Raw genomic sequence first — 16076 nt, 5'->3', positions numbered from 1 at the left:
ATCGGTACTGTCTCTCCATTTGGTACCACAAACATTTTGGTACTTGAAGGGTGATTTATCAGTATCAGATGAACAGGAGTCTCCAGTGCTCATGGATACTGAGTGCCTCTTGTAACCAAGACCCATTCAGTCAATGGACTCCTATCTATCTCCAACACTGCCTGATTCACCACCTTTTACTGTTGGGATCCTTCACTGGATGATGTTGAGGATGATGATGCAGACCTCCTTTTCAGTCTCTTTTCTCTGTATGCAGGGCTCTCCTATCTGTCTGCATAGGAACCCACTCTTCGACACTCACAGAGAGAGAGGAATTTTGGGAAAGTCATCATGGGTGGTGAGAACAGCCTTGGATGCCACCCCCTCTCCTATATGGACCCCCACAATGACCATAATGGGACCCCTGGGTGGCATACTGGTGACAGTTTTCCAAGGTTTTGAGTTTTGCTCATTGGGATAAGAGAGATATACAGTTACCTCCACCCGAGCCCATTCCTCAACAGGAGGAGACATTCAAAGAACAGGAAGCTGGTGCAGACGAGAAGGGTACCCCCTCAAATCATCATCTCCTTGTCTCCGGATGAGGCGGTTATGCCTCCATCACCATCTGTGGCTGATGATAGCCAGCAATTTCAAGACCTCGTAAAATAGGTGGCGGATGCTCTCCCGATACCACGTGAAGAGGTCAAAGAATCACAACACAAATTGATGTGTCTGCAGTCAGCAACACCAACCAGATTTGCACTACCTATCAATGAGGCACTTTTGGATCCGGTGAAGATGGTTTCGCAGACTCCAGCAATGGTACCATCTTGCAAATGAGCAGATAAAAAATACTATATCCCCACCAAGGACCCCAAATTTTTACTCTCCCACCCCCCCACCTAATTCTCTTGTGGTAGATGTGGTGAATGAGCAGGGGAAACACCACCATACCAAATCGATCCTATATGACAGACTAGAACCACCTGGAAGTCCTACTCATCTGCGACCCTGCAATTTCAGATTGAGAATTACTGGGTGTTCATGGCAAAATATTACACAAACTACAGGAAATTTACTGCTTTTATCGAGCACCTTCCACCAAAGAGAGCGATTTCAGACCATCACCGCTAAGGGACAATTACTGGTCAGGACATCCCTTCAAGTGTCCTGAGATGTGGTAGACAACATGGCACATTCCATCTCTGTGGTGGTAGTTATGCGCAGGGCATCCTGGCTCCAACTGTCCAGCTTTCCCTGAGAAGTCCAGAGCATTGTAGAGGACCTCGCCTCTGAAGTTGTTTTCAGAAAGCACAGAGAAGTCCCTGAACACTTTGAAAGACTCCAGAGCCAAATTACGATCTCTGTGAATTTACATCCCTGTGAACAAAAGAAAACTTAGTAGGTCACAAAGCACCCAGAGATACTGGCCAATCCAATGTTGTGGTTCCAGAGACCCATTGGATTCACGAGAAAGAAATATAGATTACAGAGGAAAAGAATTGTTCATCTGTGTGGCCCAAGTACTCAGCCAGAATCAAAACACCAATTTGATGGGTTGGTCAAGGGTTTGAATCATCCTGAACTTTAGTTCACATCTGCAACAATTTCCTCACCTGCCCCATTTGGACCGTGATTTACCCATTTTCAACATGCATGGGAACAGATCATAGAAAATTGGATCTTGAAGATTGTAACATTGGGCTACACCATTCATTGTTCCTCCCTCCCTCCTTTCCACCCTCCCATCCCTTTTCAGGGACCCCTCTCACAAGTTCTTACTGAGACAGGAGATAAGCTCACTTCTTCATTTAGGAGTGATAGAGCCTGTTCATGCTCAACATAAGGGAAAGGGTTTTTCCTCAAGGTACTTTTCCTATACTAAAGAAAATTGAAGAGTGAAGACTAATTTGAGATTTCAGACTACTAAACAAATGTGTAAAGTCTCAGAAGTTCAGGATGGTAACTCTGACAGCTATAATTCCTTCACTAAATTCAGGGGGTTGGTTTTCAGCCATCGATCTACAGGACACTTATTTCCATAAAGTGATACATCCATCTCACAGAAGATACCTGTTTTTGATTTAGGCCAGGATAATTTTCAGTACTAGATGCTCCCCCTCACTCTCCTCAGCTCCAAGAGTGTTTTTCAAAAGTATTTGCAGTGGCACTTAGCTTTGTTGAGAGGCAATCTTAGTATTCCTGTACCTCGATGATTGGTCGTTCAAGGATTGGTCTTACAAAGCAGTGCAGTCAGCCATGCAGAGTGCCCTTTTGATGTTCCTGGAATTAGGTCCTCAACTCAATGTAAAAAAATCCACGTTGACCTCAGTACAAAACAAATACAGTTCATAGGGGCATCCTTCGATTCATTGAAGACCAGGGCCTACCTTCATGTGGACAGATTCATAATGTTGTTAGATCTAGCCAAGACTGTTTGAGCGCCTTCAAACCTCAGTGAGAAACTGCCTCCAACTCCTAGGTCACATGGCAGCTTGTACTTTTGTAAAAGATTATTCAAGGTTGTGCCTTCATTCTTCAAGGGGTGGCTCAGAGCAGTCTAATTACCAAAGAGATGCAGCTTAGACAAACAGGTTTCAGTTCCCTGGTAGGTGAAAGATTCCCTAGACTGGTAGAAAGATCATCAAAATATTGATGCAGGAATTCCTTTTTTCTGACGGTCACCATAACGATGGACGTATCCCTTTTGGGATGGGGAGCTCATCTCGATGCTCATACAATCCAGGGCAGACGGTTGCCTCAAGAAACCAGTTTCCACATCACTTGTTGGAACTCAGGGCAGTCAGAAATGCCTGTCCTTATTTTCTGCCTCTCATCAGGATCATGATGGACAATGTGGGCTGCATGTTTTATGTAGTCCAGGAAGGAGGAGGGAGCTCTACCTCCCCCCTCCCCCCCATGGGTGCTGAAGCAGTAATGTTGCGGAAGTAGTGCATGAGCCATTGCATATGCATTTCAACAATCTACCTCCCTGGTATTCAAAACACTATGGTTGATGCTCTCAGCAGGTGCTTCTCCCAAGCCTACAAATGGGAGTTGGACTCTCAGGCCCTCCAAGGCATATTTCAGACTTGGAGTTTTCCAGAAGTGGACCTCTTTGCCACCTCTATAAACAGGAAGCATCATCTTTTATGTTCAAGAGGCAGTCTAGGTGGCCGTTCTCTGGGGCACACCTTCCTCCTACCATGGACAATATTTCCCCCAACACCTCTAATACTGAGCATGATGAACAGAATCAGACAGGACAAAGCCAGGTTATTCTAAGATTCCCAATGTGGTTGAGGCAAGCTTGGCATCCTGACCTGTTTCACCTGTCCCTCTGTCCAGTGATCAAGCTTCTGATCATCCCTCATTACCTCTCCCAAGACATCGGTTAATTGCTTCATCCCAACCCAGGAGTTTTCCGCCTCGGGGCATGGCCCCTCAATGGTTTATAGGGCTAGAGTGTGCCTGTTCTGTGGAGGTACAACAGGTGTTATTAAAAAGTAGTGAAGAATCTACCCAAAATACTCACCTTCAAATATGGAAAAGATTTAGCCATTGGAGTAAACTCCAGTGACTTACACTGCATCTTCCTCATTCTTGATTATCCTAGATTACCTGCTGGAACCGAAGAAAACAGGATTATCAACCAGATTGGTCCAGGTTCACTTGGCCACCATAACAGCCTTTCATTCCCCAATGAAAGTGTTCTCAGTGTTCACTCACCCAATAACTGAGTTTCATCAAAAGTTTTGGAAACCTTTTCCCTCAAATGAAAAACCCCACTCTGACTTGGGATCACAATCTAGTTCTTAGATGTCTCAACAAGACCTTCATTTGAATCAATGGCGACCGGTTCCTTTCTTCACCTGCCTATGAAAATGGTGGTTTTTGGTAGCCATAATGTCAGCCTGAAGAGTTGGAGAAACTGGGGCCTTAATGACAGACCATCCTTTCATGGTATTCTTCAAAGATCAGGTTTCCTTACGTTCACACCCTAAATTCCTACCTAAGGTGTCATCTAAGTTGCATCTTAGTCAATGCATTCATTTTTCTGAGTTTTCCCCCAAAACCATTTAATTCTCAGCAGAAGGCTTCCTTTCATACTTTACATGTTAGAAGAACATTGGCCTTCTATCTGGATAGGGCCAAAAAATGTCAGATGTCTCCTAGACTACTTACTTCCATTGAAGCCAGATCTAACGGATCTACAATCTTCACCCAGTAAGCTATTGAGGTGGATCTCTGGGTGTATTTTTGCATGTTATGATGCGGTTAGCATTCAACCTAAAATTCAAGGGTGTTAGTTCACTCTACAAAGTTGCAATCAGCATCTGTGGCATTACTTACAGATGTTCCAGTCTCTGAGATTTGCAGAACCGCTATGTGGTCTTCAATACAAAGCTTCTCCAAACATTAGGCCTTGGTCCATGCCTTTTGATCTGATGCAGCAGTTGGCAATGTGGTTTTGTCTTCAGTGCTGCACCTGACTCTGGAACTCCCTCCTCCGTGTGGGGATACTGCTCTGGAGTCATCTGAAGTGGAGCACCCGTTGGGACACTTCTCGAAGAAGGAGTACAATATCTGGTTCTTCAAGGTGTATACCCTTACAGTTGCTCCATTCCCTGCCCTCCTTCCTCTCTGTTTCAGAGTTTCCTTTGTGAGACTTTGCAATAGAAAAGGAACTGAGCACAGTTCATCTGCACAGCTCAATATAGCCATGGTATTGTGAGCACAAGGGCATGTAGGATCCTTGCTTGGGTCTCCAGTCAAAGGTGCATGGGGTGCACATGCATGTGAAGTGGAATGCCCATGGTGGGGGGATGCATCTTAAAGAACCACAGTTGTTGCACCAGGTGAGTAACCTCTTCTTCTTGCATGTCTCCTTACTCACACAGGTTTTGTGTGCCAGGATCTGGGCCAGCGGTCAAGCCGGGTAGCCCATCACTCATCTGAGTCTGCCAGAAGAAATCCCTTTCAGAAGCCTCAGGTAAGCAAGTTCAGCAACCCAGGACTTCGTGTTGCAGCTCTGAGGAGAATTCCAGGACAGCAGCTTTAATCAGTTTTGCCCAAAGGTGAAAGAGCCTGCAAGTGACTGTAGTGAGGCCCCTGGAATCCTAGCACAACTGTAGAAGAGGAGGCTCATGGGATGCATCTGTACTATGTGAGTCCCAACCAGCTTCATGGTGGGTGACTAGCTTCAAGAATCCCACAGCTTTTTTAGTATTTGTGAGACCATATCCGAGGCAGTAAGAGCTTTCATATTTAAAATTAGAGCCTTATTTCCCCTTTGCCCCTGGTTTCTTTCATCTCCTTTCCCTTTGGACTGAGGCCTCATATGGCTCATGGTGAATGTCCAGTGTCCCTTCTGCTGTTAAAATGCTGGATCTCTGAAAGACTGCTCTTCCCTCATCTCTCTCTGTCAGCCAGGTGGATCCCACAAATGTTGGTGGGGTGGGGAGCTTCCAGCCCATTTGTTTTCTCAGAGGCATTTCTCACCTCACAGGCACTGTGCACTGAATTTTAAATCAAAGGGTTTTAATTTCAGTGAGAGTTTGTGAGCTGCCTGCAGTTGGCCTCTGTGCTGCTGCAATTGACCTTTCCTGTGTCATAGTGACTGGAGCCCAGGTGCATGGAAATCTTTCTCTGTTCAGATTTTCTTGTGTGATTTCTTTGGGTTGACTCCCTGAGCACTGGTACCCTCCAGAGAAATGGAGCAATTACTTGCTTTCTTTGTAATTGACCATTGGTTTGGGCTAGAGTTCTTTCAATGAATCCTAAGCAGTAAAGGGGGAGCTGTAGCTTCTTGTGCATAGACCAATCTAAAGGAGATACTTGGCCGCAGCATTGCTTGAAATGACAGATCCTTTCAAGATAATATCTTAAGCCCTTTGCTGTTCTTGTGTGTCAGCAAGGAGGGAGGCAGTCTGGACACCACCACAGGCAAGAAGAATTTCTGTTCCTATGTGAATGCTTATTCTCCATCACTTTCTTAGTGAGCTGGACTAGGGTATTATCCCAGTGCCAAGTGGAGGCTTATTTGTTCTCAGACTGCTTTGCAAAGTGCTGCTATTTTCTCATTTCTGCCCTTGTAATGGAATGTTGGACAGCTTCCCGTTTCTTCCTCGGAACTGGAATATCTTGGCTATTCAGTGAAATAGCTCCTGGGACTCCCAGGGTTTTCCCTCTTGAGATTTTTCCTCTCTGCTCTGCACAGTTCAGCTGACCAGCATCACTTATCTCTTTCCTTTAATGGCTAGTAGGTGTTAATGCAAATGAAAAATATTTATCTAGTACAAACAAGATAACTTTGGTCTTGACAGTTGAGATAGGTTGGTTGCTTGCTTCTGTCACGTGGAGTTGTCTTTTCTGTTGTTCCAGATTGTGCATGTACTCAGAAGGTCTAAACATTTGAGCATTTGCCTGAAGGTTATTAGCATGATTGCTGGGGATGGAGGTGATGCAGAATGCATTTGTGCAGGACATAGGCAAAATCGGAAAAGGAGGTGGTGGGACCATGTAGCCAGGGGTGAGCTGGAGCCGGTTCGCATGGGTTCGCGCGAACCCCTTGTTAAATTTAGAAGCGGTTTTAGAACCGCTTGTTAACTAGCTTCCCTGCGAGGGAAGCTTTGATGGGCTCTGCCTGGGAAGCCTCTAATTCCTCCTCCCGGCCGCCGGGGGGCGCTGCGCTGCGAGAGCCATGTGAGCTGCCTCCTGGCCCTGTTGCTGCTCCTGCTCTTTGGACCTCTGGCCCCGCTGCGTCCTGCTGCTCCCAGCCCCCCCCCCCCCGTGTGAGTATCTGCGCCCCTCCCCCAGCCACCCCCTGCCCTCAGCCACCCACAGCCACCCCCTGCCCCACCCCCTGCCCCCAGCCACCCGCAGCCACCCCCTGCCCACAGCCAGCCCCTGCCCCCAGCCACCCGCAGCCACCCCCTGCCCCACCCCCAGCCAGCCCCCTGCCCACAGCCGCCCCCTGCCCCACCCCCTGCCCACAGCCACCCGCAGCCAGCCCCTGCCCACAGCCACCCGCAGCCGCCCCCTGCCCCCAGCCACCCCCTGCCCGCAGCCCCTGCCACAGCCGCCCCCTGCCCCACCCCCTGCCCACAGCCACCCGCAGCCGCCCTCTGCCCCCAGCCCCTGCCCCCAGCCCCTGCCCGCAGCCAGCCCCTGCCCGCAGCCAGCCCCTGCCCCCAGCCACCCGCTGCCCACAGCCACCCGCAGCCAGCCCCTGCCCACAGCCGCCCTCTGCCCGCAGCCAGCCCTTGCCACAGCCACCCTCTGCCCGCAGCCAGCCTCTGCCTGCAGCCCCTGCCACAGCCACCCCCTGCCTGCAGCCAGCCTCTGCCCACAGCCGCCCGCAGCCACCCCCTGCCCACAGCCACCCGCAGCCCGCCCGTCTGCATCACCTGCCCACAGCCAGCCTGTGTCACTCCCTGCCTCCAGCTAGCCCTGCCCCACGCCCCTATCTGCAGCCAGCCCCACATCCACTGGTGCCCTGCAGTTCCCAGGGCAGTAACCCTGCACACCTGCTTTAATGAGGGGGGGGCAGGGAGCAGCTGGGACCCACACATGTGCACACCCTAGAGTGACCAGACAGCAAATGTGAAAAATCGGGACGGGGGTGAGGGCTAATAGGAGCCTATATAAGAAAAAGACCCAAAAATTGAGACTGTCCCTGATCACCACCCACACATGTGAAACGGAGCTCATTTCTAGTTCAGCCCTATCTTTTTAAAAAAGAACTTTAGGTAGGGTTAAAATACATCTGTATTTTCCTGGACATGTCAGGCTTTTCGGTTCTTAATCACCTCCTGGGAAAATATGGACGTATGGTAACCCTATTGGTACAAAAAATACATGCTGTCGCACATCCCTTAAATCAGAACTTTTTATAGGGAACCCGTTGTTAAGATTTTGGCAGCTCATCACTGGACGTAGCCATTCACCTGGACTTTTTAGCTATGGCCTCTCACTACAGGCATGTCCCACCTTGTCAGAGGTGAAGGTATCTTGGCAGAACATGAGATTTTTATTCCAATTGTCTGTCTCTTGTAGTGCCCTGTCTCTGCACAGTCTCGATTAACAAACACAAAGTTAGTAAGGCTTCATTCAACTTAATTTACTGATGTGAAAGATAAAATTTAAAATTTTATCTTTTATAATACCTTTGATACAAATTATCCCAGAATGTATTGCAGAACAAAATAGCCCAGGTAAAGAGATTCAGAGGTAAAGGAGAAAGGGTGCTTCATCTGAGATTTGAATGGAGATGGAGAGATACAGGAAGATTATTCCAGATGGCAGGAGCTGCAGGGAGAAGGTTCTCAGCAGTGGCAAGATTGTTTTAAAAAGTCAAACTGGTGTGATCACCTGTCCACAAAGGTGCAAGACGGTGGCACTAGCATTTGCATGCTGGAGCCTGGAGACCTGGGATTCGGGGAGGCCATAGAGAAGGAAACTGCAGTAGTCAGAGTGGAGTAGCAGTAGCAAATAGGAACAATATCACAGTTGTGGGTGGAGAGGAGTGTAGGATTTTGCCTAGGTCATGGAGGCCAGAGACAAAAGGGGTCTGGGTAAAGGAGGCTAGAGAAGATAGATTTGTATTGGAGAAGGGCTTCTCTTGCCCAAGAGAAGAAATAATTATTGTCCTTGAGACAGCCATCTGAAACAAGTGTTGAAGAAGTCACAAATGCACTAGAGCAAGATGAGCTGAGAGGGTGACAAGAAAGGATTTGTTAAAGGTGTTAGAAAATATTTTGAGTTGTATGTCCTCAGCATAAGTCAAAGCTAAGGTTAAGGGTAAAAGTAAGTTCCATAGCAGGAATGATCTTGTAGTAGCTGCCATGGATGGTTAGGTCAGGGTAGGACCATGGTGTGGGACTCAGAGGCATGTGCCCATCTTTGGAAGCAGGTCCAGGAGGTGGTCTTGTCCACAGTTTTTCAAAAGATGCACTGTGTCAAGGAGAGAGCAAGAACCTTCTGAAGTCATTATCTACTCAGAGGAGAGAGGTTTCTGTGCTATGGTCAGAATGAAACTTACACCGAAATATTAGAGGATATTGTTGGACAAGAGGTAAAGAAGATTAGAGAGAGCTTCTTTCTCCAGCACTTAGACAACAGTACAGTCTCTGTAGAATTGAGCACATGGTTGAGAGTCAGAAACGGCTGAGTTCTACGTTCAGCTTTGACACTGAATAACTGACTTCCCCTCTCTGCTTATTTCCCACATCTGCAGTGAAGAGACTGATTTACCTCCAGGGATAGGGCCATGGAAAGCCTTTAAGATGAAAAACTCTCTTCTAATGTTTTTTTTAAGAATCATTTATGACGTGGTGGGTATAATGTTGGAGTCAAGGAAAGGTTTTTAGGAAGTGGATGGATGGTGGAAGATTTTAGAGAGTTAAGATATTGAGGCAAAGGAGTTGATAGTGGTGACGTAGGGGAGCGAATGCAGGGAGAAAGGATATGGAATAACCAACATGCTCAGGGTCTGACTGATCACCATTTTTGGGCTCAGGAAGGAATTTTCCACCAGGTCAGATTGGCAGTGATCTTGGGTTTTTTTTGCCTTCCTTTGTAGCCTATGTGTGTGCGTCACTTGCCAGGATCATCTGGGTATATTTCATTTAATCATTTCTCTGTCATTACAGGGGCCTGGGGGCACTGATGCACCTTGGTCTGTCCTATTCTATGCCTGTGGCACATAATAGTCTAGTTTCCTGTGGGTTGTAATACTTTGGTCTAATTGTGGTTGTTGGGTTCAGTGGGTGGTGTTGGTGGCCTGTGATATACAGGAGATCAGACTAGTTGATTGAGTGGTCCATTCTGGCTTTAAATGCAGTGACTCTAGTGCCTCCTGTTTACTCATTCATTTTTTTCCCCAGCCAGACCTCTTTGGGGTCCTTTTTATCTAATCACTTTTCAATAGGCTGTAATGAAACATTTTCAGTTGGCACCTGCTATGTCAGCTTTCCCTCTGGTTCTCACCACATGAATTGCCTCTGAGTAGCTTGACTCAGCCTGCTCCAGTGCAACATCCATTCCTGTTGCAACTTCATCCTCAGCTTCTGTCATTGTGCTTGTGGTTTTGTGGACGTTGCCACAACAAAATTATATCGTTTTAGTTACTAGTTCAGATGATCCTTACAAATGAGAATACAACTGGATCTTGCATTCATCTTCATTTCAGTATGTGTTCTGTGGGATTACTCCCAAGGTTTAATCAATTTGAGGTTACTTCCTCATTCTTTCACTTCTTTGCTAAGAGGGGGTTTGAATGCCATCTGGTGGAATGAGCTGGGCTCAGTCTTTTTTGTGTCTTTCTACAGAGGAAGCCTACCTGAGCTGTACCTAGGGCCCAGTTAAACTGTTCCACTATCCTGTCAGATTATGTTCGGTCACACTGATCTAAGTTTTTGTGAGTTTCTTAGGACCTGACAGTTCTGCTGCTTTTCAAATACTTCTGATTCCAGGCTCATCATTTGATCTATTGTGACTTACCAGGCACTGACTTCAGGTTAAGACTTTGTTTGCTAGAACTTCTGCAAACCCTTCCTTTTTTTAGGTTCTTGCTTTTCTAGTCTTCCTTTGCCTTCTGTGCTTATCTGTGATAATACTGATAGCCACTTGGCTGTGGAGTATGGCTGTATGAAGAGAAAAGGTCTTTCTGTTGAGTCCCAGGAGCATCAGATTGTGGTCTTTCAGATTTGTGAGCTGAGAAGAGAGCATGATGGATATTGAAATGAATGTCCCATCTTTTTCTCCCACAACTTCATCTCACTAATTAATTACTAGAGTCCTTGCAGCCTGACTGGGAGGGTGAATCCTGACTCTGGTGCCCCTGGGATGTGGATCCCACTTTGCCTGGGACCTGGGACTGTTAATCCTGGTTCTGATGCCCATTGGCTATGAATCTTTCTGTGCTTGGGGGCTGGGAGTGAAAATCCTGGCTGAAGTGCCTCTGGGGTATGTGTCATGGTTTTCTGAAAGGGGTTAGGTGTGTGAATGTTGGCACTAATGCCTGGGGTCCTACTGTTCTCAAAAACTGGGAGTGTGAATCCTGACATTAGTGCCCAATGTAGTGTGCATCCTGCTGTAGTTGGAGGCTGGGAGTGTGAATCCTGGCTCTGGTGCCCTGGAACATGGATTCTGCTGAGCATAGGGGCTTGGAATTTGAATTTAGCTATTAAGTTTTAAAATAAGTTTAGAGAGGGGAAAAGAGTGACAAACATCTGTATTCAGACTATGTCTCTACAGCGTGCCCGCCCTCTGTCTGCCAGTGATGCTGAGGTGAAAAACGTGGTGCCCTCAGGCAGGGAAAAGGTAGCCGGAAAGCAAAGTGGCTCCATGCTGGGCCTGTCCATGGAGGAGGTAAGGGCTGTTAAATATCTGATATTGTATGTACCTTGGCTTTGGGACAACATGTGGGGATGAGGGGAACACAAGTAATTTAATAATCCAGTGTAATTTTGGATTAACAGTTGCTGCTGCCAAATATCCACTGCCTCATGAGAGGGCTGTCTGGCCCCAGAGTGGGACAAACAAAAGTGATAAGGGAGACCTTTTAGAAAATGGTTTATTCTGAGTGAAACTGCTGAATTTTACTGATAATAGTGGCTCCATCCCAGAAGGACCCCTCCCCCTGCTATGACAAGAGTGCATATATGCTGTAAAACAGTGGTGGGCAAACTTTTTGGGCCAAGGGCCACATCTGGGTATGGAAATTGTATGGCGGGCCATGAATGCTCACAAAATTGGGGGTTGGAGTGTGAGAGGGGGTGAGGGCTCCAGCTGCGGGTGCGGGCTCTGGGATGCAGGAGGGTGCTCCAGGCTGGGACCAAGGGATTCGGAGGGTGGGACGGGGATCGGGGCTGGGGCAGGGGGTTGGGGCATAGGAGAGGGTCAGGAGTGCAGGCTCCGGGTGGTGCTTACCTCAAGCAGCTCCTGGAAGCAGCAGCATGTCCCCTCCTCCAGCTTCTATGCGGAGGCACGACCAGGCAGCTCTGCACGCTGCCCTGTCCGCAGGCACCACCCCTGCAGCTCCCATTGCTGGCCAATGGGATCTGTGGAGGCGGCGCTTGGGGTGGGGGCAGCATGCGGAGCCCCCTGGCTGCCCCTCCACGTAGGAGCTGGAGAGGGGAAATGCTGCTGCTTCCAGGAGCCGCGCGGAGCCACGGCACGCATGGAGCGGGGCAAGCCCCCGACCCCACTCCTCAGCTGGAGTGCCAGAGCAGGGCAAGCCCTGGACGCCACTCCCCAGCGGGAGCTCGGGGGCCAGATTCAAACATCTGAATGGCCAGATGCAGTCCCCGGGCTGTAATTTGCCCACCCCTGCTCTAAAAAGCTTTAGGATCCTTCAGTGCCTACATGTAGGATGACATTATTGTATAATGATGTCAAATTTACACTAGTCACTATCACAACTGCAGGGTTAATGGCAGCCTCATCCTCTGGAACCGAGGCCCTGCCCTGAGGATAATTTTCAGTCCTACTATCTGTTTTACTTGGATCTTGTTTCTTTCTCTGATCCCAGATAAAAGTTCTGCGTCGAGTGAAGGAGGAGAATGAGCGGAGGGGAGGTTTCATCCGGATATTCCCAACGCCACTAACATGGGATCTTTATGGGTGAGGAGAAATCCCCAGTGTGTTGGCTCAGTGTCTCCCTGGTGCTCTGTTTTTGGTAATAGGACGTGAATGTGAATTAAAACCAGGTTAGTGGTTGGGGATGGGGGACAGAACTATCAACTCCCCCTCTCTCCTCCGGTTACCCTGATGCATGCTGTGTATCCCACCCTCAGAGCCACAGGTACAGAATGGGCGTCACCCCTGGGTGACACTAGATTCTGCTTTTCCTTTTCCCTTATTTCCTGGTTTCCTTTTTTCACCACATACTGTGCCTGCCTCCCACAATGTTTAGGTGCCAGGCAGTGACTGTCTTTCTCCTCTCCCCTTGCCTGTCGAATTGCACCATATTGTTTCAGTGCCTTTCTGTTAGGGGTGTATTTTATGAATGTTTTCATTCTGTGTAAGGCCTCCTTCACCTTTTCATTGTGTTGGCCTGAGCTTTAATCAGTCCCCTCCACCTGCCTTTCCAGATCCTACTTAGAGCACAAGACAACAATGAATTATATGCTGGCCATACGTCTCTTCCAGGACAGGTAGGAAACAGGAGAGCCGGCTCTGGCAGCCTGCACTGTAGAGGGAACACCTGGGAGAGGGACAGAGGGGACTGAAATAGAGCAAAGAGGAATAGCTCTAAATAGCTACAATATTGTTGGCCACTGTGTTGTGTGACCTATAAGGGTGGGAATAGCCATACGTTATTTCCTCAGTACACCAATGAATACAAAGCTACCTGTCCCTCCAAACAAAGTCTTCAGAGGGTCCCTAAAGCTTGGAGAGGCCCATCTTTGGACACTTGCGGGAGGAGAAGGAGATGCACAGCATGGTGTGCAAAGGGCATGGGAAAGCAATCACGGGGCAGGGGAGGAAAGAGGAGGAGGGTGCATTGAATGAATAATACTCAGTGGCATTGTATAATGGAGGAATACACACGTTTACAGGCTTAGAAGCCACTGAGGGTTGTACAGAAGTTGCAACAGTTCCTTATCCCCCTTGCTTTGAATTCAGCTTCACACCACAGAATGCTCCCTCTTGTGGGATAGGCACTGAAGCCTTTTCCAAAGCTCCAGTGCTGCCACCTGTACCGCCAGCTGTGCAAGCACTGTTGGAAGCCCTGCCTCTCCACTCAGCACTCTGAAAGACACAGCAATGCATGCTGCTGTGTGGACCTCCACTAAAAGCTGCGCCCAGCATCAGTGGTCCTGTGTCTGGGCCCCGCCATAGTTTTCTCTCCCTAGTCTGGGCTCCACAGGAAGCCCATTTGGGAGTAAAAGCAGCAAAGAATCCTGTGGCACCTTATAGACTAACAGACCATTTGGGAGTGAGAAGTAATGTTGCTGATGAAGATGGGGCGTCATAATTGGAGGCCCTTATAGCTGGAATCCCGGCATCAGGAATATAATTCTAGCCATACGTCCAAGTCTCACTTGCCTTCGTGCTTTGGGGGATGTTTGTTAGTCCTTTGGCTCCAGCTGGCAGATCCTTCAATATGAGCTAAAGGAAAACAAATTCCTATTGAAAGAGAGCTGCTTGGATTTCCTGTGTCAGGGCCTTATTACCCTTCTTTGGGGTTTTCAAGGAACTCTGCAAACTTGGGTGACCTCCCTTTGTATGCCAAGGACTTGGAGAGCTTGGCAAATCTTCCAGTGATATAGAATGAGTTTGTGGTGCTACCCTGTAACCTGCTGCGCTATCTTCCTCCGCAGGGCCAGGATGAGAAGAGGCCCAGTTTCTGGAAGAGCCCGGTAAGTGGCTATTTAAAAAAAGAATGTCTGCATTTGTAGAGCTTTACTATTAGTTCATACTGTTCTGGCATCAGCTCACAGAAACCAGGTCAGTAGCTAGGAGCCCCAGCACTCATCCTGCCATCAGTAGGTGGATTTCTGTGGGAAGACCTGACAGACTGAAGTTGCCCCCCTCCTAATAACCAGCTCTGTAAAGTGAGCCCTGTGAACAACCCATTGCCCTGCTCTTAGAGAGCTAAGTTTTTAGGGGACAGGTTATTGGGGCTTTTCATCTCATGCTTGCTGCGGTGAGACTCATAGAATGTTGGAGGGTCTCTGTTGTTCATGATCGGACCCTTCCAGGTGACACAGAATGGTACAGACTGTTTCTTCTATAAGGGATGAGATTCACAGACCTCAGGTGTCCATGTCTCTTTTTTGGTAGATCCCAAGGGTGTGGGAAGCAGAGGGGAAGGCAGTAGGAAGCTCTGTGGATGCTCTAGTTACACTCAGAAGTGCTTTCTGCTGGAGCTCTTTGCTCTGGCTCAGTTGTCATGTTCCTGTCTCCCCACAGAGCAGTGCAGTGCCTCAGGGTTTTTGCTTAGATTGGGACAGGATTGCACAAGAGCTGGCACTTTGTCCATCTGAATCATGTTAAAATTCTGGGTTCTGACTTAACCACACTTATGAACAAGCTATCTGAATAAGAGATTGTGTCAGGTGGAATTTGGGTTAAGGACCTTCCACCTCAGTCTCTTGCATGACTTTATATTCCTAGTGCCTCTCTCAAGGCTCCCTACCATTCTGCTTGGAGCAGCTGCCATCTGAGAAGGAGTTTCCTAAAGTGTGACTAGCTCACATATGGGCTGCAGAGTCAATAGGGGCATGGTGACGGAGACATGAGCTTTATTGGGTCATGCCTTGAGTCTACATCCTCACCATGGTGGTTTGGGGAAATGCTATCCCACAGTCTGTGCAAGTCTCTGAAAGAGCCCTTCCCTCTAACATGATGTGGGCTTAACTGAGAGCAAGATTAGGTTGGGCTTCATTGTTTTTCTAATGTAACAGGCAGACACTAATATGTAGGCCATAATGGGGGAGACAAAGTGATTGAGGCTGCTGTCTGTATTGTGCTTCCCAGAGCTGCTCTTAATGGGGGAGTGGATCTGGGGCTAGAAGCCATGGATTCTAATGCTGAACTTCGTGCTGCATTGTATGAGAGGAAGCTCCTGTCGCTGGAGGTACGGAAGCGCAGACAATGTCATAGCAAGATGAGAGCAGCACGGGCAAGACCACCAGGTATTTATGGCTAGGATTCTAGATGGCAAGAGGGTAAAGCCAGGCTAATGAGGGGTGTATGTGATTGGGTCCCCAGGGGGCCGGGCTGCAAGAGATCTAATGCAGGTCTTAGTGGGCTCTTTTGGCCCTGGGGATCATGCTCAGAAGGTAGAGACTTAGTGGTCAGCATTGATTTTTTTCACTCCATTCTAGTTCTGAATGGCCTTCTTCTGATATGCCATTCCCTCCACAGTTCAGCTGCATATACCAGGGCTGTGGGGGTAAACCTCCTCTGAAGGTGTAGTCACAGCCTTTTTCTGGGGACAAGAAATGTCTGTGAAAGCAGGTGAGTGCTTATGCTTTCCTGTCACCCTCCACAAGAGGCTGAAAGTCAAGGGTGTTCCAGGCTGGATCTCCAACATGGCACCAGCTAAGCCCAGGGAGCAAGGGGCAAACTTGCTCATTGGA

At 48.2% G+C, this 16076-nt stretch overlaps 1 protein-coding gene across 7 annotated transcripts in view; it reads left to right on the top strand.

Moving 5' to 3' along the window:
- TTLL5 (tubulin tyrosine ligase like 5) overlaps window positions 1–16076 on the top strand; it is a 233541-nt gene that overhangs the window by 73392 nt on the left and 144073 nt on the right. For 6 of the 7 annotated variants that reach the window (XM_045014664.1, XM_045014666.1, XM_045014665.1 and 3 more), the window contains 6 exons: window positions 4884–4975; window positions 11227–11355; window positions 12518–12609; window positions 13080–13142; window positions 14313–14351; window positions 15472–15629. In XM_045014664.1, the coding sequence (XP_044870599.1) occupies window positions 4884–4975; window positions 11227–11355; window positions 12518–12609; window positions 13080–13142; window positions 14313–14351; window positions 15472–15629 (573 nt within the window). The remainder of the gene's footprint in view (window positions 1–4883; window positions 4976–11226; window positions 11356–12517; window positions 12610–13079; window positions 13143–14312; window positions 14352–15471; window positions 15630–16076) is intronic. The other variant, XM_045014667.1, reaches the window with a different exon arrangement.

This window comes from Mauremys mutica, chromosome 4 (genome assembly GCF_020497125.1).
Source record: "Mauremys mutica isolate MM-2020 ecotype Southern chromosome 4, ASM2049712v1, whole genome shotgun sequence".
In the NCBI taxonomy this organism is placed as follows: Eukaryota; Metazoa; Chordata; order Testudines; family Geoemydidae; genus Mauremys; species Mauremys mutica.
The sequence above is the reverse complement of the archived record's forward strand: the minus strand, read 5'-3'. Positions and strand labels throughout refer to the sequence as shown.